The 27,374-nt window shown below is 57.8% G+C and overlaps 1 protein-coding gene across 1 annotated transcript; it reads right to left on the bottom strand.

The window, feature by feature from the left end:
- Positions 1-403: 403 nt before the first annotated feature.
- Positions 404-27,123, bottom strand: LOC106866387. Its single transcript, XM_014900492.1, has 7 exons — positions 26,811-27,123; positions 26,336-26,562; positions 25,469-25,861; positions 25,217-25,348; positions 14,506-14,780; positions 13,874-14,409; positions 404-585 (listed from the first exon to the last, which is right to left on the bottom strand). Exons 1-7 carry the CDS (start codon positions 27,121-27,123, stop codon positions 404-406), a joined length of 2,058 nt encoding a protein of 685 aa, XP_014755978.1.
- Between the last annotated feature and the right edge of the window lie 251 nt (positions 27,124-27,374).

Genomic DNA, 27,374 nt, shown 5'->3' with positions numbered 1-27,374 from the left:
GTGTACTTCCTCCCGCAGTCGGGAGAGTTCCTGCCGCTCCCTCTCGACGGCCTGCCGCACCTCGCCAAGTTGGCCGTTCGCAAGCTCGTGGCTCCCTCACCTAGTTGAAGGAGGTGACGAACGCCAGCTGCTGCTCCTTGATCGTGTCAAGGAGCTGGTGCCCCTGGTCGTAGACGCTTGGGTCCCAGGTGATTGGATCCCAAGTTGGCCCGGTGAGTATGCCGGAATCCGGGACGAAGTTAGCAGCGGATGACGACAAGGCCCCCGCCGCCACTATTTGGTGGGGGAGCATGTCATTCGCTTGCAGCGGAGCATGTTGCTCCCTTGCCGCAGCCTCCTACACACCCGCACCTGTGGGTTGCGGGGATGGAGGAGTTGTCGTTTCCCCGGCGGGAGGCGCCTCCTACGGGGTGGCCGTGGGATCCGCGCCCCCGGCTAGCGCGGCGGGCGCCGCCACCACCGTGTCCGCCGCGGGGGAGCTAGGTGCAGGAGCCCCTTCCGGCTCCTTTCTCGTCCCTGCGTCCTCGGCGTCAGAGCCGAGGTCAACCACCATGGCGCCCGCTCCTGCTGCAGGCACAGTCAGGACTGCGACAAAGAGTGAGGTTAGAATTTAGAAAAAAGATGGGTTGCCCAACGATGGACGCAATGGGGGCTCCAAGTGAGTACCTTGCGGAGTCATCGAACTTGCGGGAGGAGCCTTCTCCACTCCAACTCCAGCCCCTGTCGCTGGGTTGCCTGCCGTGAGCTGGACTTCGCCTGCGAGTTTAGAAGGTGGCGCAGTTGTAGGTAAGCGAACGGGATTAACGTATGCCATGGGATCAAGGAGGGGATTAGTACCTGCTGCCGGCTCCTGCTCTACTGGAATCGGGTCGGTGTTGGGCGCATTGGCGGCGCCGCCGGCCCCCGCCCCGGCCTGGGTGCGCGTCCGCTTGCTCGGCACGGCGGGCGGCGAGGGCGCCCGGGGGGTGCCACAGCCCGGGGCGACGCTGAGGCCGCCGCGGCGCCGGCGGCCACTGCGGAGGTGGCCGCTGCCGCAGGCGCCCTTGACCTCCGTAAGATCAGGGGCGCGTCATCATCGTCATCCTCCTCGTCCACCACGGGGATGACCGCCTGGGTCCCGGAGACCTGGCCCGCCTCCTCGTCGGAGGACGGGACGTCGGGCTAGCTGACCTTCGACTCTTCCCCGCTGTCCTCGAGAACCCGCTTCCCACGGGGTGCGGGCAGAGGGGGACGCGGGGTCTGAGCAGGGGAGTCGACCATCAGCCCCCACTCGTTATAGGGCGGATAGGCGGCGATGATATCGTGTAGCTCCGGCAAGCCGGCGTGGAGGGAGAAAACCCCCGGCGGCAGCTCCGTGACGAGGATGTCCTCGCCGGTGATCCCCTTCACCCACGCCTGCATGGCCTCTGGGTCCACGCCCCCGTGATGAAGGCGTGTCCTGTCCCCGGAACCCGTGTACATCCACGCGGGGCGGGAGTGAAGCTGATGTAGGCGCGTGCCACGTCGAGATCGGTGAGCCCTGCTAGCCGTAGAGCCTTGATCTTCGCGACGATGGGGAGGAGCTCGGCGTCGCGGTGGTAGCGGTTCCGCCAGGTGTTGTTGGGCACCGGCAGCTCGGTGGGCGTGGAGATGAACTCTTTGAGCTCCTGCATGCGGACCCAGCACCAGTCCGCCCGCCACTCCTTTTCTATCTTCTTCTCCGACCGGACGATGAACTCTGATTTCATCCGGGCGCGGGCATGGAACACCACCCCCGATGACATCGCCCCGGCTTGCTCGATGCGGGGGTAGAAGTAGTGCCGGAATAACACCACCGACGGCATTACTCCGACGAACGCCTCGCAGAGAAACTGGAAGACGGCGAGGAGAAAGAGGGAGGTAGGGTGGAGCTGCACCACCCGGAGCTGGTATGACTCCATGAGCGCATGGAGGAATAGGGAGAACAGAGGTACCAACCCGGCAAGGATGAAGCGCGCGAACACCCAGAAGTCGTTTTCCTGGTGGTCGGCGCCGGCGGGGAAAATGAGGGTCTCCCCGTACTCGTTGAAGCGTGAGGCAACGGTGTGCCGAACCTTGTCCCGCGCCTCGCCGTTGTAGCTAGGCCGGAGGAAGGCGCACGAGGCCCTCAGCTCCCTCCTCTTTTGGTCCTTGTCCGAGACGGGCTTCTGGGAAGCCGTCTCGCTCATGCCGGCTGCGGGCCTCTTGGAGTCTTTCCCTTTCTTGGGAGCAGGGGGTGCCATGAGGGATCTGGGCGAAAGCTGGCCGGAGGCAGGGGAGCGAAAAAGATTGGAGACGAAGGAGAAAGTTGGGGGCTAAGTGTTTGCTCCCTAGCTCAGCGGCGGGGTCTTATAGCGCCCTGGTGCCGAGCAATGGTCGCATCCGCACCCCACGGGTGCACTGGGATAATTACGCCCTAAGAGGGGATAACGCAGGGCGTGGCCTTAACCACCCGTGTTTACTGGGGAGGTTAAGGTGGAAATCTCGCGCCCACTACTCTTCGCGTAACGGCAGAGCCCTTGAAGCAGTGCGTAATCAGGGTCCCGAAGCGGCTCGGGACCCACGCATCGGTTGAGGGCATCGCCCGGCAACCGACCAGGAATGGTTCTACCCGGGAACAAGTGTTGCCGGCCCACGCCCGGGGGCTACTGCGGCACCAGTGGCACCCGAGGTACCACCGCTGCATGACGCGTGGGCCACCTCGCTTGCTGCCCGGAAGGATCACACCCCGGGCAGCCCCGCACAAGCTGCCCGGCAAGTCGCCAGCCCGGCAGGGCTAGTCGGGCTGCGGGGGTTGCGTTGCAGGGCAGCAGGAGAAATCCCGCCTGGGTGATTCCCGGAAGTTTACTTGCCAGGAGGGTGTTCCTGGGCGCAAGCGGCCGTTACAAGAGCAGGAGCGAGCGAGAGCAACAGCGGCACCACGTGGCCGCTCAGCGGGCACGCCGCGCGGAGGATTTGTCAGGAGGAGGAGTGAAGCACACGCCAGCATTAAATGCTCTGACCAAAAGGGAATTGCCCGTCCTTACAGCCAATAGTGACCCGCCCGGGGTAAATTTCAGGCGCCTAGACCCCTAGCTGCAGGGCTACCTAGTCTGCATGCAAGCCAGCGCACCGAGGATGAGCTGCGTTAGCTCTCTGCTCGCCATTTGTCACCCATGCACCGTGGCACCTGTGGCATCCCCTTCAGTATAAAGGGACGACCCCCGCCAACTGTCAAAGGGTTGGCTCGGTCACGTTCAGTTCACTACTAGCTCTAGCCAGGAGTAGCAAGTAGCAAGTAGCACTTAGCCAAAAAAGGAGAGCACCTGGGGACTCCCCCCGGCAACCTGTAAAACCCCTTGTTCTTCTGTTAACAACGAACTCAGAAGCAGGACGTAGGGTTTTACACCTCAGGGTGGCCCGAACCTGGGTAAAACAATCTCGTGTTCATTGAGTTTTTTACGCTTCGCATTGGTCTCGCCGGCGACCGCTAGGGCGATCCCCGTCGCCCACTGCCGAACCTCAAAGGGGGTGCCCGAGCATCCCCGGTGTCGGAGCCCCGTGCGACGACAGAGAGATAGATCGGGAGGGAGAGGGAAGCTTCGGGGTCAAGAATCAGAGCTCGCCGGCCGCTGGAGCTCCAAAAATGGAGCTCGGTGGCCATGGCCACCCGCTGGCCAAGGATCCTTTCCCTGTGCCCCGTATCGATCAAATAGTTGATTCCACCGCGGTTGTGACTTGCTGAGCATTCTAGATGCTTTTTCCGGCTACCATCAAATTAGGATGGCGGTCGAAGACGAGGAGAAAACAGCGTTCATCACCTCAGTTGGCTGCTATTGTTACACGTGCATGCCTTTCGGGTTGAAGAACGCGCGCTCAACATTCCAGGGCGCGTTGTGCGAGTGTTTGGGACCCTAGTTAGGCCGGAACGTGGAGGCTGTCGTCGCGCGGGGCTCCGACACGGGGGGTGCACGGGCACCCCCTTTTAGGTTCGGCAGTGGGCTACGGGGATCGCTCCGGCGATCGTCGGCGGGGCGAATGCAAAGCCTACGAAGACACTAAGAACGCATGCACACCCTTTTTACCCAGGTCCGGACCACCCGGAGGTGTAAAACCCTACGTCCTACTTGTTTGAGCTTGTATTATTGTAAAACAGAGGGTTTACAAGTTCTCGGGGGAGGGTCCCTGGGTGCTCTCTTTTTGGTTAAGTGCTCCTTGCTACTTTTGGCTAAGGCTAGTATAGAACCATGAGTTGTTTGACCGAAAACAACCGAACCGAACCCTCCCAAAAACCCAACCCCTTGACCGCTGACGGAGGTACTCCTTTTATAGCCAAGGGGATACCACAGGTGCCATGGTGCATGAATTACAAGTGGCAAGCAGGGAGCTTGTGCAGCTCCTCCTCGGTGCGCTGTCATGCATGCATGAGCGCCAACCCCGCGGCTAGAGGTCTAAGGCCTAAAAACTAGGCCTGGACAGCCACTGTTTGCCTGACTAGACGGATAACGCCCCTCCTGTCGGGTCATTAAATGTGCCGTGCGCCTCACTCCTTGTCCTATCGAGACTGTGCACTGGGCGCCTGCCGCGCGCCCACGTGGCGCCGCTGCTCCGTTCGCTCGGCCCCGCCCTCACAGCAGAAACCTGCGCCCAGGAACACCTCCTCCCGGCGAGTGCCTTCCCGGGAGGTGCCCAGGCGGAATTATTCCCAGAAGCCCCGCCAGCCCTGCCGGGCTGGTAGCTTGCCGGGCAGCCTGCGCGTTGTCGCCCTTGGCGAGATTCTTCCGGGAACCCAGCGATGCGACCCACGCGTCGCGCAGCGGGAGCACCCCGGGTGCCACTGGTGCGACAGTAGGCCCCGGGCGTGGGCCGGCAACACCTGTTCCCGGGCGAACCTTTCCTTGGTCGGTTGCCAGGCTATGCCCCAACTGACGCGTGGGTCCCGACTCACCTTGGGCCCGCGTCTCCTCGTTGCCCCACATACTCCGCCATTATGGACGGACTAGTGGGCATGAGATTTCCGCCATAACCTTCCCCTTAAACAGGGAAGTTAAGGCCACTCTTCACATTATCCTCTTGATTAGCAATTATCCCAGCGCACCTGTAGGGTGCGGAACTGGCCGTTACCAAACGGCAGGGTGCTATAAGGCTTTTACTGCTACGCTATGGGGGAAACACTTAGCCCCCCAGCTTTCTTCCTCCTACCTTTCGCATCTTGCGCCCGAGAACCTTGTTAGCCTCTGCCTCTGCTCCCCATGGCGCCCCTCACCACTAGGAAAGGAAAGGAAGGGAAGGCCCCAAAGAAAGCAGCGGCCAGCAAGAGCGAGGCGGCTGCCAAGGCCGCCGCCGACAAAGAGCAGAAGAAGCGGGTGATGAGGGCCACGCTCAGCTTCTACTGGCCAAGATCCGGCACGCCGTTGCCTCCGGATTCAACGAGCACGGGGAGACCCTGATTTTCCCCGTGGGAGCCGACCACCCGGAAAACGACTTCCGGGTGTTCAGGCGCTTCATCCTCACCGGGTTGGTGCCGCCCTTCTCTCTATTCCTCCACGCGCTCATGGAGTCGTACCAGCTGCGGGTGGCGCAGCTCCACCCCATGTCTCTCTACCTCCTCGCCACCTTCCAATTCCTCTGCAAAGCATTCGTCGGGGTAATGCCGTCGGTGGCACTGTTCCGGCATTACTTCTACCCCCGGATCGATAACACGAACGCGATGTCGTCACGGGTGGTGTTCCACGCCCGCGACCGGATGAAGTCCGAGTTGATCGTCCGGTCGGAGAAGATCGAGAGGCAATGGCGGGGCGACTGGTGCTGGGTCCGGGTGCAAGACCCCAAGGAGTTCATCCTCTCGCCCACCAAGCTGCCGCAACCCAACAGCGGCTGGTAGGACCGATACCACCGCGACGCCGATCTCCTCCCCATCGTGGAGAAGATCAAGGCATTGCGGCCGGCGGGGCTCACCGACGTCGATGTGGCGCGAACCTTCATTAGCTGGCGAGTCGCGCCGCTCCAACTGCGCTCCCGCTCCACGTGGATGTACACGGGGTCTGGAGACAGGACACGCCTCCACCACAAGGGCATGGACCCGGAATCCCTCCAGGTGTGGGTGAATTGGATCTCGGGCTAGGATGTCCCCGCCACGGGGTTCCCGCCGGGGGTTATGCCTCGTGCACCAATTGATTTGTTACCTTTGCCAACTTCTGAAAAAGTTAACTTTGATGCTAAGGAACGTGCTGAACTTATAATAAAAATGCATGAGACGACTAAAGAGAACATTGAGCGCATGAATTCTAAGTATAAACTTGCGGGAGATAGGGGCAGAAAACAAATTGTGTTTGAACCTGGAGATCTTGTTTGGTTGCATTTGCGCAAAGATCGTTTCCCTGATTTGCGCAAGTCTAAGTTAATGCCACGAGCTGATGGTCCCTTTAAGGTGTTAGCAAAAATTAATGATAATGCATATAAACTTGAGCTACCTGCAGATTTTGGGGTTAGTCCCACGTTTAACATTGCAGATTTGAAGCCTTATTTGGGAGAAGAAGATGAACTGCCGTCGAGGACGACTTCGATTCAAGAAGGGGAGGATGATGAGGACATCCCAACTAATGATACAACCACAGCCCCTACAGCACATACACCTCAAGTACCGGAGATACATGGACCAATTACTAGAGCTCGTGCACGACAACTAAATTATCAGGTACTTTCGTTCCTCGGTACTTCATTTAATATTAATGAGAACATGCTGCTGCCTAAGATGGGTTCTTTTATGTGTTTTAGGAATGAAGGACCTAGCTTGCACCTCAAGGATCAGCGTTGGACAGCAAACCATGGAGGTGGCAGCAAGGTGGCGGGAGCTAGCTCAAGTGATGATTTCAGAACATTGAAACCGCCATAACGAGAGATGAGAAGAAGGCCGCATCCTCTTCATCAATGGGATTTCGGCCAAGTGGAGGATTCTCCCTCCAATGGGTATCTATGGGCCAAAGATGAGGGTTATAACCTTGCTTTATTGGGCCTAAGGCCATGTAATAGGGTCCAGCCAATTTTTAGATGTTTTCGTTGTGTTTTAGGAGGATTCCTAGGCCGTTTCGGAGTCCCTCAAGGACCTGTCCGAAAACCACCTAGTTCCCCTCCTATTTATACCCCATGAGCCCCCCCATGGAGCCTTGGGTTTTGATTAGATAAAGTTTAGCCTTTGCTACTTTCGTGTAATCGCGTGTGTCGGTTAGACCACCTGTTTTACCGTCATCAAGACTCCAACTATATTGAGTATTCAGATTCGTGAACCTTCATATCTCCTATTCGCAATTTCAGATTGCTTTTCATCTTGTTCTTGCTTGTTCTTCGATTGCTTGCAGGAACAAAGACCTTCGTGGTCAGGTTGATCGTGCCCCCGCGGGATCAATAACCTTCTGGAGTTGGTGTATCGATCGCTAAGGCGCTGCCTCCTAGGTTGTAGTCGGATCGTCAACGTCACCTCCTACCAAATCGATAATTAGGTATCTCATCGAAAGATCGGGACACCCTCGAGGCTATCAACCACACCTGCAGCGGTAGCCGGAGCCACGGCGGTGACCATCCCGGCAACGACCGCCCGCGACCCAGCGGCAGCTACCCCCGTAGCAGCTGCCCGGGGCACCGCGGCAGCCCCACCGGCGATGGCCCCCGACGTCGCGGCAGCCCCGTCGTCGATTCCCGCGGTGCCCCGAGCCGCGGCAACCCCACGAGCACCCACGGCCCCGCCCGCTCGGGGGGTCTTCCGGGGTTTCGTGCTCCGGCGCAACCCCCTGAAGGCCGATTCATCGGCAAGCGCCAGCAAGAGGGGGAGGGACGACTCCCCGCCTGTCGCGCCGAGCAAGAAGGCGCGCGCGGACGCCGGCAGCGTCGTCGATCCGGCCGGCACAGGAGCCCGCGGCATAGCCACCGCGCCTGTCGGCGACTCAGCCCCGACAGAGGTGGCGCTAGCAACAAGTACAGCTCTTTCCCGGTTCCTTACCTGCGTTTTCATTTGTCAGTTAACCATGTAGCCGTACCTTCTCTTTACGTAGGCGACGCTCCGCACGCAGCAAGCCTCCAGGAGACCCTTGCCGGGACAGAGGAGGAGGGAGAGGCTCCCCCCGCAGGCCCAACGACCCTGCAAGGTAACCATTCTGAGCCCCCGCGCCTGCCTCCGGGCAACTCCTTTAGCTTCCCACTTCTCACACTTCTCGCTGCTGTAGGCCCAAGCGCGCCTGCACCTGAAGGGGGCGCTACGGTGGTTGACATCGACTCCGGCGCCAAGGTTAAGGGGACGGCGGAGGAGCAGGAGGCAGACCTCACGCCAAGCTCTGTTGCACCGTTCGCAGCGGCAGCGGCGACCTCCGCCGCCACAGGGACGGCGTCCGGGGGCGCGCCAGCGACCATAGATGTCGCCGGCACAGATTCTGTTGCCTCCCAGCAGGGGGCAGCCCCTGCCGGGGGCGTGGCAACCACATCAGCCCCGCAGTCCCTGGGCGCGGGTGAGGGGGAGGTTGTCTGGCAGGAGCGGCAGGACGCTCTGCCGCAAGTGGACGAGCCCCTGCCTAGCTATATGGTAGCGGCGGGGGCCTCATCGTCGTCGGCCACTACCTTTGACACCGACCTCGGCACCCTTGCCGGGGTGGCTTGGAATCCCATCACCTGGGATCCGAGCGTCTTCGATCAGGGGCACCGGTTCCTTGACGCCGTCAAGGACCAGCAACTGGCCTTCGTCACCTCCTTTAACGAGGTGAGGGAGCACCACGCGATCGCCAAGAGCCAGCTTGATGAGCTGCCGCAAGCCGTGGAGAAGGAGCGAGAAGAGCTTTCCCGGCTGCGGGGGGAGACGCACCTCGCCAAGGAGGAGGCGCGCCTTGCCCAGGAAGCCTTGGAGGATGCTGCCACACCGGTCGTCCCAAAAGAGGAACTCTACCGGCGGCTGGAGGCTCAGCGCGCCGAGCTCCAGGTAGCCCTAGATTCCCTGCTGGCGGCCCAGGCAGAAACCAAGAAGGAGCACGCTGAGGTGCTCGCTGTGGCCCAGGCCCAGATCGACGAGAAGAGCAATCTGATCGCCAACTATCGCGGCGAGATCCAAGGCCTGCGTGTCAAGCTGGAGGTGCAGACCAAGGCCACCGAAAGCTCGGTGGACGCGGCAGCCCGGCATGAGGTCCACCTCGAGACCGAGCTGGCCGCTGTCCGGGAGGAGCTCGCCAAGTCCGGCGAAGACAATGTGGCCAAGGCCACGAAGCTCGCGTCGCTGGCGAGCCGCCTCCGGAAGGCCAAGAAGCCACGCTCGATGCCCGGCTCCCCCACAGCACGTTGATCGGGCAACAGCAGTAGGAGACCGAGAAGCTGCTCAAGATCGCCCGAGTGCTGCGTGACCTGCTGCCTCGGTTCGAGCTGCAGGCCGCGGAGGTGGACGGCACGGACGTTTCAACGCGGATCCCGTTCTTCTCCGACCTGGTGGGGAAGTTCGGGGCGCTCGACATCTGAATCGTCACGTTTGGCGCTAACGAGGTTGCCAACTGTGCCCGAGAGGTTGCCGGGACGATCCTTCTGAGGGTACACCTCCGGGACCCGGAGTTTCCCTTCGAGACGCTGCTGGATGCTTGGTCGGACAGCGAGGACAAACCCACCCACACTCAGGCGGTGAGTGGGTTTGTCGATGAGGTGGTCGAGCGGATGCAGCGGAAGCCGGACCCCGAGCCGTCCCCAGAGGCCCAGACGGAAGACGCCAGCAACTAGTTGCCGCAGTCTCCCGCCGGCCCTTGCCGTTCCTTTGTTTTCCTTCTTTTTTTTTTCGTTCCTGCAAGCACGGCGCTTGGCACCGTTTGAACAATTACTGATTCATTAGCTCATGTAATCGTTTGTTACTTTGTTAATCCGGCTTTTAGTTCTGCTTAATCCTCGTTCCTTGTTCCCAGGGCTGCCTCGCGGGGTGGATCCCTCAGCCGTTGTGTGTTGTGCTTTCTGTTGCCGGGGACTCGCGCGCCTCACTCTTGACCGGACCAGGGACCCGGGACGGACCCGCAGTGCTGACCTGGGGTCACGCAGCAGTGGCGAGTCACTCCGCTTGCGGGGTAACTACTCCAAGCCATGCCCTCCCGGGACGGACCTAGAAGCCATACGGGGAGCGCACTCCCCCCGCAGGCATCCTTCTAACACCCCAGCCACACGCAGGTTTCGGAGTCACACTTAGCGAGGTAGCTTTCAGTTACGCTTAGTTCTCAAAGAGTTCATCGTTCAGGTTCAAGTACTTAGCTTTTCGTTCGGCCTCGTGCTCGGTCCACTTGCTGGAGGGGTGCGCCTGGGACGTCTCCCTTGAGAGAGCCTACTGGGGGGATGCGGTAGGGACGCCGTGGCAGGATCGCCGCCGGCGGCAAGCACCGACGCCGATGCTGCCACCGCGCCTCCGCAACAACCCTCGCCTTTGGAAAAGCCCTTGCTATCTCAGGAACCCGTCCCGAGGGTGCAGTAGGGACACCGTGACATCCTCGCCACCACCGGCAGATGCGGGTGGCGAAGACATCACGGCGTCCCCGCAGCAGCCCTCACTGCTTGGGGGAAGTGCACCTGAGGGGGGAGCGGACGGCGAACGCCGGCACCGGCACCATCACAGCGTCCTCGCGACGACCCTCGCCTCTAGAGGCGCCCTCTGGAGGGGTGCGGCATGGACACTATGGCAGTGCACCCCTCGGTGCTGAGCGCGGATGGCATGCACTCCCATAGTGTCTCCGCGGCAACCCTCGCTCCTTGCGGAGATACCCTCTGGAGGGATGCGGCAGGGGCACTGCGGTAGTGCACCCGTCAGCGCTGAGCGCTGATGGAATGCACCACCCCAGTGTCTCCACGGCAACCCTCGCCCCGGAGCCGCTCACTAGAGGAGGTGTGGCAGGGACACGGCGACAGTGCATCCACCGGCGCCGAGCGCAGGTGGGCTCGGTGGAGGGATGCGGCAGGGGCGGTACGGCAGTGCACCCGTCGGTGTTGGGCGCTGATGGCATGCACTACCATCGTGTCTTTGCGGCACCGCTCGCCTTCGCAGCCTCTTCCTGGGCTTCACTCTGAGCCGTTCCATGGCCAGGACGCTCTTTTTATAGGCGCGGGAGGGAGGCTTGCCACCACGCGTGCCGGGTCAAGGCAGCATACGTGGTGCCCCACCCCTTGGAGTGCGGTACGGTCCTCGCCACTCTGCATGTCAAGTTGCTGTGGCACACGTGGCGGCTTCCTCCTGAATCAGGGGCCTCGAAGTGCGGCGAGTCCCTCGTGGTGCGGTCGCTCCGCAACACAAGGCGTTGCTACACGCCCGACCCGTGGGCGGTCCGCGGGCATTACAGTGCGCAAGATTCCCCCTTTACCCTGCACATTAGATTCTTACCAAGCTTGAGATGCTGCAATTTTTTTTCGAAATTCATGAAAAACACAAAGCAACAGTATGGATAACTCTCCTGCCTCCCAGCCCCCGGGCACAGAAGGGTCGATACCAAACTTGAATGTGAGCACTTTTATTTCCCAGACGCAGCGAGTGCATGATGCACGTTGCGGGGAGCCCAGCAACTGCATGCCGTGATGCACGTTGCGGGAAGCCCGGTAACTGCATGCCCCGTGCCGGAAGGATCCGACAACGGGTTTACGTTTTTGAGGCTCCGGCAGCCCCCTGCTCACAACCAAGTATGGGAAGAGACTTCTGTGCACCTAGGGCAGGAGACAGAAGTGAAAGGAACATGCAAATAAAACGAGGCAACTAAACATTCAGGAAACGACAGTAATCTTTATTCACAGTAACTAGTGGTTTACACATGGGGGCTGCCCGGCTACGCTAGTTCGAGAGGTATGCATCGGCGGCATGACCTGAGGGTCGGGCTCCGCCACTTCACGGGTAGAACTCGCGCAAGTGCTCAAGCCTTCTTCGGTTTCCAACCGGACAGCCCCCGGCCTGGTCACCTGCACTACCCGGAAGGGGCCTCCCATTTCGGAATCAACTTGTTCCCGGCCTTCGTTCCTTGTATCTGGCGCATGACAAGGTCACCGTTCTCGAGCACCCGAGAACGGACTCGCCTATCGTGATAACGACGGAGTCGCTGCTGGTAGCGCGCGGCTCGCATAGCAGCCCGGCATCGAAGCTCTTCGATGAAGTTCAGATCGTGAACCCTTTGATCGTGTTGGCTGGAGTTGCCGTACGCGCGTACTCGCGGAGATTCATGCTTGAGCTCGATGGGCAGCACCGCTTCTGCCCCGTAGACAAGGGCGAAAGGGGTTTCGCCCGTTGCCCGGTTAGGTGTGGTCCTGATTGACCACAGCACGGGCTGGAGTTCTTCGACCCAGTGTTTCCCGTGGCCTTTGAACTTGTCAAAGGTTCTTGTCTTGAGCCCTCGCAGAACTTCCGCATTGGCTCGCTCCGCCTGCCCGTTTCTCCTTCGGTGAGCAACGGACGCGAAGTGTATCCTGGTGCCCAAGCTTTCGCAGTAGGCCTGGAACACCGTGCTCGTGAAGTGCGTGCGTTGTCGGTGATGATGCCGTTAGGCATACCAAACCGGCACACAATGCTCTTGAAGAACTTGATGGCCGCCTGGGCGGTCAGCTTTCGCACCGGTTCCACCTCCACCCACTTGGAAAACTTGTCGATGGCCACGAGCACGTATTCGTAGCCGCCAACCGCTCTCGGCAGCTTGCCGACGATGTCCAGCCCCCAGACTGTGAATGGCCACGAGGATGGGATGACCTGCAGAGCCTGCGCCGGCTGATTGCTCTTCTTTGCGCGGAACTGGCACGCCTCACACGTCTTCACCAGCTGTTCCACGTCGGCCAGGGCCGTGGGCCAGTAGAAATCGTGCCAAAATGCCTTGCCGGCCAGCGCCCGGGAGGCCACATGGTGGGAGCATGTGCCTCGATGTATCTCCTCCAACAGTGCGCGCCCTTCATCTTGGGGCACGCAGAGGAGCTTGACTCCATTTGCATGCCTGCGGTAGAGGTTCACTCCATTTGCATGCCTGCGGTGGAGCTTGACTTCATTTGCACGGCGTACATCTTGGCTTGCCGAGCCACTCGCTCCGCAGCGACGTCGTCTTCCGAGAGAGCCTCCCCCTTCAGGTAACGGGCGATTTCCACCGCCCAGGGAGGGGTCTCCCTGCCAATGCATGCCGCTACGTCAGCAGCATGGACACCTGCTGTCGCGGGGTTTCCTTTGGTTGCCGGAGGGGCTTCCCCGGCGACCGGCTCGGTGGCGACTGAGGGCGTAGCTTGCCTGTGCCAGACCACCCCTGCCGGAGGCTTCCGGCGTTCTGCTGCCATCTTGGACAGCTCGTCGGCCGTGAAGTTGTCCTTCCGCTTGACGTGCTCGAATCGCAAACCCTTGAACTTGCGTTCTAGCTTGCGGACTTCCTCCACGTACGGTGCCATCTGCGGGCAGTCGTAGCCCTTGTTAACCTGGTTGATCACGAGCTGGGAGTCCCCGCGAACAACCAGGCGATAATGTCCAGGGCGATTGCTGCCCGCAACCCGGCGAGCAAACCCTCGTGCTCCGCCGTGTTGTTGGAGTTCGGGAAATCAACTTGGACAGCAAATCTCAACTGATCTCCCATCAGTGACTCGATGAAGACCCCAGCGCCAGCTCCCTGGAGGCTGAACGCGCCGTCGAAGTACAGGATCCAATGGCCTTCGTCCAGCCTGCCCGGCAGGCTGGTCTCCGGCGCCTCCTCTTCTACACCCCTCGACGTCCACTCCACGACGAAGTCTGCCAGGGCCACACTCTTGATGCTCTTGGAGTTGGTGAAGTGGAGATCGAACTCCAACAGCTCCATCCTCCATTTGGCCACCCTCCCGGTGGCTTCACGGTTGGTGAGGGCTCGCTCAAGGCAGAACCCCGACACTACCGTGACGTGGTTTGCCTGGAAGTAATGACGCAGTTTGCGGGAGGCGAGCAGAATCCCCAGGAGGAGCTTCTGTACCTCAACTGTGAACTGCATCTCCTCCTCGTAGTCCTCGTCATTGCTGAGGAAAGCCTCATCCTTAGCCTGAACATCCTCTCCATTGTCACGTGCCTCCTCCAGCTCTTCCCGGAGGGTGGAAATGGTTCCCTTGAGAAGGTGCACTTCCATCTCAAAGCTATTGATCTGATTCTTTAGTTCCTCCTTCTCATCTACTGCTTCCCCTAGCTCCTCTTGCTGTATGACAGCTGTCTCCTGAAGCTGCTGCAACTCGTCCTTGGCGTCTTTGTTCAGGGCCTCCAGTTCCTGACCCTTCTGCTGTGACTCCATGTCCTTGGTCTTCAGCAGATCATTCTCCCGCTTGAGGGCGGCGATCTGGACATCAGCCAGGGCTAACTCCCGGTTCAGCTCATCTCGGGCGTGGAGGTGTGCATCTGAGATGATCCTAGTGACCTCATGCTGACTCTGGACACTGTCGAGGTAACGCTCGAGGTCGTCGTACTGTTGGGCGCTGGGGGTGAGGTCGTAAGTACGGGGAAACAGATTCCCGTATCGGGTCTTCTTGCCGAAGTCCTCTTAGGCAGTGAAGACGAGCTCAGAGGCGTACTCGCCGCAGATACGGGCAAGAGCCTCCTGCATAGCCTTTATCAGGCCAGCCTCCCAGGTATCTGCTTCCACGGTGAAGGTGACGTCCCTGGTGACGGGGTAAACCTGACGTCCACGGATCTTGGCGCTGATGTCGACGTGTCCTGGGCGGTCCGCGTAACGGTAAGCACGGAACTCTGGTGAAGGCATGCGCAGGTATGTGGTCACATCACGTAGCTGTGCCTCAAAAGGAAAGTCGCCCTGTCCAGCCTGGTGAAACTCTCCGTTGGCAGCCATCTACACAATTTTTTAACAAAGATGAGAAGAGTGAATTGGAATTCATGTTAGATAGACAAGAATACGAGTATAAATATAGGTATATATCCATCTTGATTTACTTAAAATAAGTCCTTATGGCTTTTCCAATACTAGGGTCACGACCTGCAGGCAACAGACCCGTAAGGATCCGGACCTCTGTGTAAACTGTGCTAGTCCCTGGATCAAATGCTAGCACACACTGTTCCATTGATGAAATACCATACACATGTCTATTACATCGGTTCGATTAACAAATCCAGAGTACTTAATACAAGCAAGCGGAAGTTCAAATAAAACACACTGATAAAGAGGGAGTCCCATCAACGCCACAAGCAAGTTGAGCGTAGACTCGCGACCCTGCGTCTTCTTCTTATGCGTCACTCTCTGCACATGATAGGTTCAGCTCAGTACATTGAATGTACTTGCAAGTCACACCTGTGTGGTTAGGAGTAATGCATGGAAATGATGAAGGATTTCCTAGTTGGCTACTAGGGTTGTTTTTGCAAAATGCTGTCTTTGGGGTTTCGAAATACTCATAGTATTTTCCTTTGAAAATCTCTATCCTAGAGTTTTGATAAAACAGGGTTTGATCAATAGTATGGTCATTCTGTGGATGTTCACTCCACGACCTAGCTATGCACTCTGGGTCAACTGACACTCACATAGCATCCCTTTTCCCTGACTCATTCTGTGGAACCTTCCATCGAGTCAAACAGTTTTGGGGTTTTTCAAAATTAAACTTGAAGATCTCCACTTCTCCTGACTTAATGACTCAAAGTCGCCCGTAACCAGGGGCATGGCTAATCGATTAGATTGACACTCTCGAGAGGTTTGTACACTTTACCCACTTGACACAATCAGTCCAAAGTGTTGCCTGACGACAAGCGTGCGCAACAGGTAAAGATTGTGACGAAGTCTTTCACTAGAAGCCCCCTGATACCTAATTCTGGCACCGCCCGCCCCATATGAGCACATTGGCTCCTCTCCGGATGGCGATACCTAGGTAAGGGTTTCCCGCTACTTAGTCGACCAAGCCAGAGCCCATAATAGCAAGTGGTTGCACATGAAGCCTTTGGGTACATGAGAAGGTTTGAACTCTTGGATTTCTGGACAGCGGTCCCCACCTTCTCCTGAGCGTGTACCCGTTACGGGGCTACAACACTTGCCGACAGCCAACTGGCCTCCATCATACCACTCCATCCAGATAAAACATTTTGGTTTTATTTCGAAAACATTTTTCCAAAAACATACTCACTCATAAAGAGCACTTAATACTTTGCAATTTAGTTTGGGTCCCGTCCCGTTATAATAGTATAGCATGCTTTGGAAAAATGTATATACATAACCTATGGTATTTGGTGGCATGGCAATAAATCCTATAAGCAATCTACTAGGAATAACTAAACATGTTGAAAACGCATTTGATAAATACTTCATAAAGAAATAACTCTAACATGCATCCCTATGATGTTGTAAACAAAATAGCATAAGCAAAAATATAGGTTCTACATGGTCAGTAAGTGTAACTTGCCTGGATCAGAGAAGTTGTTGCGGTCGTCCACTCCCTGGCACTCTTCGCAATCGCAATCCGAATAATCTAACACGTAGAACGAAATGACAATAAATGCATAGTTCCAAACATCTCTCAAAATCCAATATAACTCCAAATGAACTTCGGATAAAGGATGTATCACAAGCATACAAAACAGAACCTAAACGTCATCTAAGTAATACCATAGTATTAACAATTCCAGTTCTAAAGCCTAAGGTTAAGGCTAGAGTGGCTAAGACTGAAGATTCATAAATCTGCTACTTTTAACAGATAGCAACTAGGGTTGACAGGTAATAGGTACTAAAGTACAGAGCATGGCATGAAACATATGCTACAGTATAGTTCTAGGGTTGTACTAACTAACGCCACAGGTTTCAGGTCAATTGGGTAAACAGGTCAAAAGTTACTGGCTTGCAAAGGTGGCTAGTCAGATTCTGACAGAGAAAGAATACTAACTTCTACTGAAAAGCTACTGGTGCTAAACTATTCCAATGACATAGAACTAAAAAAGGGAATCCAAGAATATGATCTACTCTTTCAAATGGCACTGGTTTCACTAACTATGGAGCTATGAAATGGCTGTGAAGGGGTGTTCCTAAAGTTCAATCTACAAAAAGAAACAACTAAAATGATGCTACGGACAACAACGAGAACTACTGCGAATAAGGCTACCCACTAAGGAAGGTGCTGCAACTTTCTGCCGCGGCAGAGATACGGCAGAGAAGCTGATTAGAATACCATTTTGCGACGACGATGCAATGCCCGAGATGAACCGTCTACAGCTACTGTCTACAGAGAAATTATAGAGAAACATTCCCTCTACAAAATGGTGAAAACTAGAGCACATAATGATCAATGGTCTGCTAACAATCGACGCTTGAACAGAGCTAACCGAAAAGCCTAAGTTTCAGAGAACTTGAACAAGTTCATACCCAAATCTCACTTGAGATGAACGATTCGACGAATCGGGACTCGGGAAAGAAAATGAAGAGCTGGGGGAGCTTCAGGCGTCGCAAGGATCACTAGGGCGGTGGCGGCTCGGCAAACGGCGCAGTGCAGCTCCGACAATTTCTCGCCAGAGTTGGGCTGCGGCGGCGGCAGTTTTGGCCGGAGTTTGGGGGCGCGGGCGAGAGAGAGAGCGCGGCCGGCGAAGGGAAGGGAGAGCGCGTGAGAGAGGGGTTCGGGGGCAACTTATAGCGCGCGTGTGGGGAGGCGGTCGGGGTTGGAGGTCATGGGCGTCGGCGGTTTGGACGCGGGCGTGCGCGGGGTCGGGCGCGCGGTCATGCGCGTGGCGGTTGGCGAGCGCGGGCGGGGCGCAGGGCATGCACGAGCGCGCGCGGACTAGCGGCGACGCGGGCAGGCGGGCGTGGGCGGCCGGGGGCGGCGCAGGGCGGCGGCGGCGCGGGCGAGCAGGCAGGCGGCGGTGGCGCGGCCGGGGGGGCGGCAGAGGTGTGGGATGACAGGTGGGCCCCACCTGTCAGAGAGAGAGAGAGAGAGAGACTGAAAGCGTATTCCCCCGAGAATACGTTTTCCTGCTGAGAAAGCGTATTTTCAAAGAAAAAGAAAAAGAATAAAAGAAAAAGATTATAAAATACTTTTCAGGACCCATAATTCACCCGAAATTCCATTTAAATCATTTAAAATATCAAATGGCTTCAGAAAAATTCCCAAAAATTCTGTAAAATAATTCCCACTCAAAATTAAATTATTAAAAATAGTTTTAAGGTTTTTAAGCTTTAAATAAATCCAAATAAAATCCTAGAATGCATTTTTAAATTCTAGAAAATTCTCGAATCAATTTCTATCAACCTAACACATTCCAAAACACCATTTCAAACACTTTTAACAATGCATCATAACGAACACTGATATTTTAAGATATGATCAAGGTGATATGCATAAGAAATGTAAAGGTGCGAACATCCAAATTTGAAAATTTTGGGATGTTACAAGAATGGGCGGCGACCTCAGGTACTGCTTGAGATCCTGGAACGCCGCCTCGGCCTCGGGGGGTGCGGTTACTGGACCTCGAAGAAGGGTAGGGCGTGTTCGCCTAACCTCGAGATGAAGCGGCCCAGCGCGGCAACGCAGCCGTTGAGGCACTGGACATCCTACACCTTGTGGGGAGCCTCCATTTTCTCGATTGCTTCTATCTTGCGTGGGTTGGCTTGTATCCCCCCGTGCGAAACCAAGAAACCTAGAAGCTAGCCCGCGTCTACACTGAAGGTGCACTTCTCAATCAGCAAGTTTGATCCTGCGGAGGTTATCAAACGTTTCCCGCAGGTCATCAATCAGTGAGTCCCCGCGCTTCGATTTGATGACAATATCGTCCATGTAGGCCTCCACGTTCCGGCCTAGCTGGGGTCCCAAACACTCGCGCAGCGTGCGCTGGAATGTTGAGCCCGCGTTCTTCAACCCGAAAGGCATGCACGTGTAACAGTAACAGCCAACCGGGGTGATGAACACTGTTTTCTCCTCGTCTTCGACTGCCATCTTAATTTGATGGTAGCCGGAAAAAGCATCCAAAAAGCTCAACAAATCGCAACCAGCAGTGCAATCAACTATCTGAACGATGCGGGGTACAGAGAAAGGATCCTTGCGACATGCACGGTTAAGATCAGTGAAATCTACACACATGCGAAGCTTATTTCCCGCCTTGGGTACTACTACAGGGTTAGCTAACCAAGTGGGGTACATAACTTCCCTGATAGCCCCTGCAGCCTTGAGCTTGTCCACTTCTTGCTTGATGAAATCCTTCCGCTCCTGCGCTTGCCGGTGGATCTTCTGTTTGACGAGGCGGGCGTCCGGACGCACCGTGAGTCGATGCTCAATCACCCCCCTAGGGACTCTGGGAAGGTCCGACGGCTCCCAAGCAAACACGTCGGCATTCTCCCGGAGGAAGGTGATGAGGGCGCTTTCCTATTCGGCAGTAAGGTTTGCACCGAAGGTGACGGTGTGCTCTTTGCTGCCGGCTAGGAGGGGCAGCCTCTTCACCCTGGCGGCCTCCTCCCGGAACTTCTGGCCCTTGCCGGGGCATGAGCTCGAGCCTGCGCTTCCCCCAGCAAGCTCTTACGGGGCAGCGCGGGTCTTCTTCGTTGCCGGGCCGTCGCCCAGCGAGCCTTCGTCCCCGGCAACGTCTTCGTCACCGGCGTCGGCCGCGGCGGCGGCCCTAACGACCTCGCGAACACACCAGGCCGCGTCCTTGAGATCGCACCTGATGGAGAGGACGCCGTACACAGATGGCATCTTCATCACGCCGTAGGCGCAATGGGTCGCCGCCATGAACTTGATTAGCGCCGGCCGACCAAGGATCCCGTTGTAGGGCAACGGGGTATGCGCCACGTTGAACACTATGTGCTCGGTCCTGAACGCTTCCCGGGACCCGAAGGTCACCGGCAGCGTGATGCGCCCCGGGGGGCGCACGATCCCGGGGTTCACTCCCCGGAACGGGTCGGTGGGCTTCAGCTGCTCTACCGGCAACTGGAGTTTCTCCACCAACCTGGCGGACAGGAGGCTCAGCCCTGCTCCGTTGTCCACCAACACCTTCGTCACCGTCATGTTGCTGATGATTGGTGAAACCACAAAAGGTATGACCCCTGAACCCAGCTGTCGCGCTGGGTGATCGTCGGCCCTGAAGGTGATCGACACATGCGACCACCTCAGCGGCTGCTGCGCCTCTGCGTCCGGCAATAGCGCGCACACGTTGCGGGTGAGGCGCTTCACCGTGGCATGGGATGGGAGAGCATAAGCTCCCCCATGGATGCAGGCGACGCCACGAGGCTCCTCGAAGCCCGGCTCGTCGCCGCCGGTGTAGTCGGACTCGCGCTGCTCCTCAGCACGAGCCCTGTCTCGTCCCCGGGGAGGGCGCTCCCTGCCCGCGCGGGCTTGGCCGTGTCTCTCCAGATATTGTTGTTGCTGCATAACCTCCTTTGAGACTTGTTGCATACTAGCATAGATCTTCCCGTAAGTCTTGCGAGTACTTTGTACTCAGTTGCTTTGCAACGTTGTTTTCTTCAGAGGTTCCAGCAGAGCAGGTGAGCCGCTAGCTTCTTCTTCGTGAAGCACGACGTTGGATTCGATGTTTAGCCAGGAGATCCAGATCAGGGTTCTGAGACTTGTGGCGGGTTTCCTTCCAGCTCTTAGCCTCTTCAGGCCATGCTATATTCTTGTCCGTACTCGGCATAATTTGACTTCCGCTGATGTAATGATGTAATGTTGGGACATGTGTCCTCTCTTTGTAATAATTGTTCTTCTGCTCCTTGTATGAGCTTTGTAATTGCTCTCTTCTGTACAGTTTTGGTAATGATATTCATGTTGCAAAATCATGCGATGAGCACATTAATGTGTGTACGTATTGAAGTGTTTATTGTAGGTTAAGAACCTGAGGCTTGAATTATGCAAGGTTAGCAATTTGGGGCTAAATTGTATAATTCCGGTCCCGGGGTCTTACAACTTGGTATCAGAGCTAAACTGAATCTAGGGTTCCCTGGCTACTTTTGGTCGAAGTTGTGTCTAGAAATCTATTTTGTCCCTCTAAACTATTTGAAAACGTGAAAATAGGCTCTATTTTTCTTCTTTCCCACCCACCCACCCTTCTTGTTTTATGAAAAGTTCCCTCTCGCCTATGTTTTGCAAACTAAGTATCTCGTGGGTTTTCCGTAGTACCTCAGGTGGTGTCTTTCTCGTCTCTTCTTTTGCTTCAAGACTGATGAAGACCTTCTCTTTCTCTTCTAGCTGGTGGTTCTATATGTGTTATAGACGAAGCTTTTCTTCTCTTTCGCTCGTCTCTTTCTTTTCTTCTTGACTCCCCGACTTGCCTTCTTTCAGATGGTTTCACATTCTTTCAATTGGCTTCGTCAGGTTGTCCGATTTGACTCGCTGCAAGATCAACGCTGGTCTTTTGGCCATGCCGCGTAACGCAATGAGTACGTCAATCTGTTCTTTCCTTCCTCTTCCTGGCATTCTATATTTGTTATAGAACATGCTTTTCTACCTTGGCTTTTGCCTTTCCTTTGAACGACTTCATGGATCGCCTTCTTCTAGGTCGGTTGATTCATATGTTGTTACCTTGTCCGTTGAGTCAAGATTTTTTGTCATCCAGCTACATTTTGCCTTGGATTACATCGGATTTTGTTGGGAATCTTAGTACGTCATGTACGAAGATTACCTTGATCTCAACCAAGAGATGTATCGTGTAGTGGTTTACACTTAAGACGATGAGTCGTCTGACGCAACACCACTTCATGTCTTTGTGGCATTGGATAATATCATTTGAGATCGTAGCCCAATGCCATCCACATCTACCTTACCCTGCTGCGTACAAAGTACCTCAGTATGGAGAAGTCACTTTTCAAAATGCATTCCTAGGGGATACATTCATGAAGTGGGACTTTACTTCACTTGGTGCAATAAGCTTAAGGATCATCAGTCGATCTGAGCATAGCTAAGTTTGCACATGATGAAGGTAGGATCAACCAGAATCTGCATTTCTAGCTTGGTCACACCCATGAACGACAATAGAATGCTCTGCGTTGATTGTTGGCTACTATAGACGTCGGTTTTTTCTCTAAGGATGTGTTTTACCCTGAGAAACCTTAGTTCTCGTTTCCAACAAGTTGCTTGATGTTGGTGGTTTTATCTTTGAGCGTGGTTTTCTCACCATAAGCTACAGCCATCATCTTTCGTGTTTCTATGGCAAGTAAACGCCTTGCGGTGTTCATTTTTCCATGGGACCACCGGCAATTCCAAAGGTGTCTGTAACGCTTGATCCTCGTTACTAGGATTCATGTATCCATAGCAATTGTGTACTACGCATGCACACCCTTTTTACCCAGGTTCGGTCCACCCGGAGGTGTAAAACCCTACGTCCTGCTTGTCTGAGCTGGTATTATTGTAAAACAGAGGGTTTACAAGTTCCCGGGGGAGGGTCCACGGGTGCTCTCTTTTTCGCTAAGTGCTCCTTGCTACTTTTGGTTAACGCTAGTATAGAACCATGAGTTGTTTGACCGAAAACAACCGAACCGAACCTTCCCAAAAAACCAACCCCTTGACCGTTGGCGGAGGTCCTCCTTTTATATCCAAGGGGATACCACAGGAGCCATGGTGCATGAATTACAAGTGGCTAGCAGGGAGCTTGGGCAGCTCCTCCTCGGTGTGGTGGCATGCATGCATGAGCGCAAACCCCGCGTCTAGGGGTCTAAGGCCTAGAAACAACGCCTGGACAGCCATTGTTCGCCTGACTACGGATAACGCCCCTCCTGTCGGGTCATTAAATGCGCCGTGCGTCTCACTCCTTGTCCTGGCGAGACTGCGCACTAGGCCCCTGCCGCGCCCCCACGTGGCGCCGCTGCTCCGTTCGCTCGGCCCCGCCCTCACGGCGGAATCCTGCGCCCAGGAATGCCTCCTCCCAGTGAGTGCCTTCCCGGGAGGTGCCCATGCGGAATTATTCCCAGAAGCCCCGCCTGCCCAGCCGGGCTGGTAGCTTGCCGGGCAGCCTGCTCATTGCCGCCCGTGGCGAGATCCTTCCGGGAACCCAGCGATGCGACCCACGCGTCGCACGGATGGAGGCTCCCCGCAAGGTGAAGGATGTCCAGCGCCTCAACAGCTGCGTTGCCGCGCTGGGCCGCTTCATCTCAGGGTTGGGCGAGCACACCCTACCTTCTTCAAGGTGATGAAGAAGAAGGGCCCGATAGAGTGGACCCCCGAGGCCGAGGTGGTGTTCCAGGGTCTCAAGCCGTACCTAAAGTCGCCGCCCGTCCTCGTCGCCCCCAGGCCGGGCGAGCCGCTCCTACTCTACCTAGCAGCGACTGACCAGGTGGTCAGCTCGGTGCTGGTTGTCGAGAGGGAAGAAGACGTTCCGGGAACTAAGGCTGCGGGGCAGGGGGCTGAACGGCCCCCGGCAACTGCCTTGGACCCAGAAACCACCCCCCAGCTGGCAACGTCGGCACCGCGCACGCGGGTCGTGCAGCACACGGTGTACTTCGTCAGCACGGTGCTGCCCGACGCCCGCACAAGGTACCCGCAGGTGCAGAAGCTCCTCCTGGGGATTCTTCTCGCGTCCCACAAGCTGCGCCACTACTTCCAGGTGCACCGCGTCAAGGTGGTGTCGAGGTTCTGCCTTGAGCGAGCCCTCACCAACCTTGAAGCCACCGGGAGGGTGGCCGAGTGGAGGATGGAGCTGTCAGAGTTCGATCTGCACTTCACCAACTCCAAGAGCATCAAGAGTGCAGCCCTGGCGGACTTCGTCGCGGAGTGGACATCGACGGGTGTAGAAGAGGATGAGCCGGAGACCAGCCTGCTGGGCAAGCTGGACGAAGGCCACTGGATCTTGTACTTCGACGGCGCGTTCAGCCTCCAGGGAGCTGGCGCTGGGGCCGTCATCGAGTCACCGACGGGGGATCAGTTGAAATTTGCTGTCCAACTCGATTTCCCTAGCTCCACTAACAACGCGGCGGAGTACGAGGGTTTGCTTGCCGGGTTGCGGGCAGCAATCGCGCTGGACATCAAGCGCCTGGTCGTTCACGGACTCCCAGCTCGTGATCAACCAGGTTAACAAGGACTACGACTGCCCGCAGATGACACCGTACGTAGAGGAAGTATGCAAGCTAGAACGCAAGTTTAAGGGTTTGCGATTCGAGCACGTCAAGCAGAAGGACAACTCCACGGCGGACGAGCTGTCCAAGATGGCAGCAGAACGCCGGAAGCCTCCGGCGGGGGTGTTCTGCCACAAGCAGGCGGCGCCTTCAGTCGCCCCCAAGCCGGTTGCCGGGGAAGCCCCTCCGGCAACCGAAGGAAACCCCGCAACAGCAGGGGTCCATGCCGCTGACGTAGCGGCATGCGTTGGCAGGGAGACCCCTCCCTGGGCGGTGGAAATCGCCCGCCACCTGAAGGGAGAGGCCCTCCTGGACGACGACGCTGCCGTGGAGCGAGTAGCCCGGCAAGCCAAAATGTACGCCGTGGTTGATGGGAACCTCTATCGCAGGCGTGCAAATGGAGTCAAGCTCTTCTGCGTGCCCCAAGACGAAGGGCGCGCACTGTTGGAGGAGATACATCGAGGCACATGCTCCCACAATGTGGCCTCCCGGGTGCTGGCCGGCAAGGTGTTTCGGCATGGTTTCTACTGACCCACGGCCCTGGCCAACGCGGAGCAGCTGGTGAAGACGTGTGAGGCATGCCAGTTCTACGCGAAGAAGAGCAACCAGCCGGCGCAGGCCCTGCAGGCCATCCCGTCCTTGTGGCCATTCGCGGTCTGGGGGCTGGACATCATTAGCCAGCTGCCGAGAGCAGTTGGTGTCTACGAGTACTTGCTCGTGGCCATCGACAAATTCTCCAAGTGGGTGGAAGTGGAACCAGTGCGGAAGGTGACCGCCCAGGCGGCCATCAAGTTCTTCAAGAACATTGTGTGCCGGTTTGGTGTGCCTAACGGCATCATCACCGACAATGGCACGCAATTCACGAGCGCGGTGTTCCAGGACTACTGCGAGGGCATGGGCACCAAATTACACTGCAGGCACGCGTCTGTTGCTCACCCAAGAAGTAACGGGCAGGCGGAGCGAGCCAACGCGGAAGTGCTGCGGGGGCTCAAGACGAGAACCTTTGACAAGTTCAAAGGCCACGGGAAGCACTGGGTCGAAGAACTCCAGCCCGTGCTGTGGTCAATCAGGACCACACCTAGTCCCGCAACGGGCGAAACTCCTTTCGCCCTTGTCTACGGGGCAGAAGCGGTGCTGCCCCTCGAGCTCAAGCACGGATCTCGTCGACAAACCCACTCACTGCTTGAGTGTGGGTGGGTTCGTCCTCGCTGTCCGACCAGGCGTCCAGCAGCGTCTCGAAGGTGCACCCTCGGAAGGATCGTCCCGGCAACCTCCCGGGCGCAGTTGGCAACCTCATCAGTGCCAAACTTGGCGATCCAGACGTCGAGCACCGTGAAATTCCCCACCAAGTCGGAGAAGAACGGGATCAGCGTGGAGACATCTGTGCCGTCCACCTCCACGGCCTGCAGCTCGATCCGGTGCAGCCGGTCGTGTAGCGCTTGGGCGATCTTGAGCAGCTTCTCGGTCTCCAGCTGCCGTTCCCCGATCAGCGTGCCGTGGTGGAGCCGGGCGTCAAGCGTGGCCTTCTTGGCCTTGTGGAGGCGGCTCGCCAGCAACGCGAGCTGCACGGCCTGGGTCGCGTTGGGCTCGCCGGCCTTGGCGAGCTCCTCCTGGACAGTGGCCAACTCGGTCTCGAGCCGGGCTGCTTTGTCCTTGGCAGCGTGGAGCTGGATCTCGTGTCGGACTGACGCGTCCACCGCACTTGCGGTGGCCTTGATCTGCACCTCCAGCTTGACGCACAGGCCTTGGATCTCGCCGAGATAGTTGGGGATTAGACCGCCCTTCTCGTCGATCCGAGCCTGGGCCGCAGCGAGCACCTCAGCGTGCTCCTTCTTGGTTTCCGCCTGGGCCGCCGCTAGCAAGTCCAGAGCTCCCTGGAGCTCGGCGCGCTGAGCCTCCAGCCGCCGGTAGAGCTCCTGTTCGGGGACGACCGGTGTGTCGGCATCCTCCAAGGCTTCCCGGGCAAGGCACGCCTCCTCCCTGGCGAGGCGCGTCTCCTCCCGCAGCCGGGAGAGCTCCTCCCGCTCCTTCTCCACGGCCAGCCGCAGCTCGTCCAACTGGCTCTTGGCGATCGTGTGGTGCTCCCTCACCTCGTTGAAGGAGGTGACGAAGGCCAGCTGCTGGTCCTTGACAGCATCAAGGAACCGGTGCCCCCGGTCGAAGACGCTCGGATCCCAAGTGATGGGATTCCAAGCCACCCCGGCAAGGGTGCCGAGGTCGGTGTCGAAGGTGGCGGCCGACGACGATGAAGCCCCCACCGCCACCGTATAGTTGGGCGGGGGGTCGTCCGCTTGCGGCGGAGCATCCTGTTGCTCTTCCTCAGCAACCTCCCCCTCACCCGCACCCGGGGACTGCGGGGCTGGTGAGGTTGCCGCGCCCCTGGCAGGGACCGCCCCCTGCTGGGTGGCAGAAGAATCCGCGCCAGCAGCGTCTGCGGCCACTGGCGTGTCGCCGGACGCCGTCCCGGTGGCGGCGGTGGTCGCCGCTGCCGCTGCGGCTGGCATGACAGGGCTTGGCGTGGGGACTGCCTCCGGCTCCTCCGTCGTCGCCGTAACCTTGACGTCGAAGTCGAAGTTAACCACCGTAGCGCCCGCTCCTGGTGCGGGCGTGCTTGGGCCTGCAACAGCGAGAAGGATGAGAAGCAGGAAGCTAAACAAGTTGCCCGGAGGCAGACGCGGGGGCTCAGGATGAGGACCTTGCGGGGCCACTGGGCTTGCGTGGGGAACCTCCCCCTCCTCCTCCGTCCCGGCAGGGGTCTTCAGGGGGTTTGCTGCGGGCGGAGCGTCGCCTGCAAAGAAGGAAGGTACAGTTGCAGGATTAATTGGCAAATGAAAGTGCAGGTAAGTAAGCGGGATGGTGCCGTACCTGTTGCCAGCGCCATCTCCATCGGGGCTAGGACGCCGGCGGATGCGGTGGCGGCGCCATAGGCCCCTGTGTCAGCTCGGTCGGCGCCGCTGCTGGTGTCCGTGCACGCCTTCTTGCTCGGCGCGGCAGGCGGAGAATTGTCCCTTTCCCTCTTGCCGGCGCTTGCCAACGAATCGGCCTTCGGGGGCTTGCGCCGGAGCGTGAAACCCCGGAAGATCCCCCGAGCGGGTGGGGCCGTGGGTGCTCGTGGGGATGCCGCGGCCCGGGTCGTCGCGGGAACCGTTGAAGGGGCCGCCCCGGCATCGGGGGCCATCACTTGTCTGGCTGCCGCCGCGGCCCCGGCAACGGCCGCTGAGGTAGGCGTCGCCCGGTTGCTGGCGGTCGCTACCGGGGGGGCACCGCCGTGGCTCCGGAAACTGCGGCGGGGCGGGTCGCCGCTGAGGTGCCGGCAGACGCCGCCGGGGCAGCCGCCGTCGTGGAGCTAGGAGCCGCCGGAGGGGCGGATGCCGCCGCAGCTGCCGTGGAGGGAGCCGCGGCCGCTGCGTGCGCCCTTGATCTGCGCAC

This window comes from Brachypodium distachyon, chromosome 3, assembly GCF_000005505.3.
Source record: "Brachypodium distachyon strain Bd21 chromosome 3, Brachypodium_distachyon_v3.0, whole genome shotgun sequence".
NCBI classification, from domain to species: domain Eukaryota; kingdom Viridiplantae; phylum Streptophyta; class Magnoliopsida; order Poales; family Poaceae; genus Brachypodium; species Brachypodium distachyon.
This window is presented reverse-complemented; position numbering and strand designations above follow the sequence as displayed.

Coding starts and splice junctions, on each gene's coding strand:
- LOC106866387 (XM_014900492.1), bottom strand. CDS start 27,123: ATGGCCCCCGATGCCGGGGCGGCCCCTTCAACGGTTCCCGCGACGACC. Junction 25,349..25,468: donor GCCTCCACAAGGCCAAGAAG/GCCACGCTTGAC, acceptor ATCGAGCTGCAG/GCCGTGGAGGTGGACGGCAC. Junction 586..13,873: donor GCTCGCCTCCCGCAAACTGC/GTCATTACTTCC, acceptor TCTTTGTCGCAG/TCCTGACTGTGCCTGCAGCA.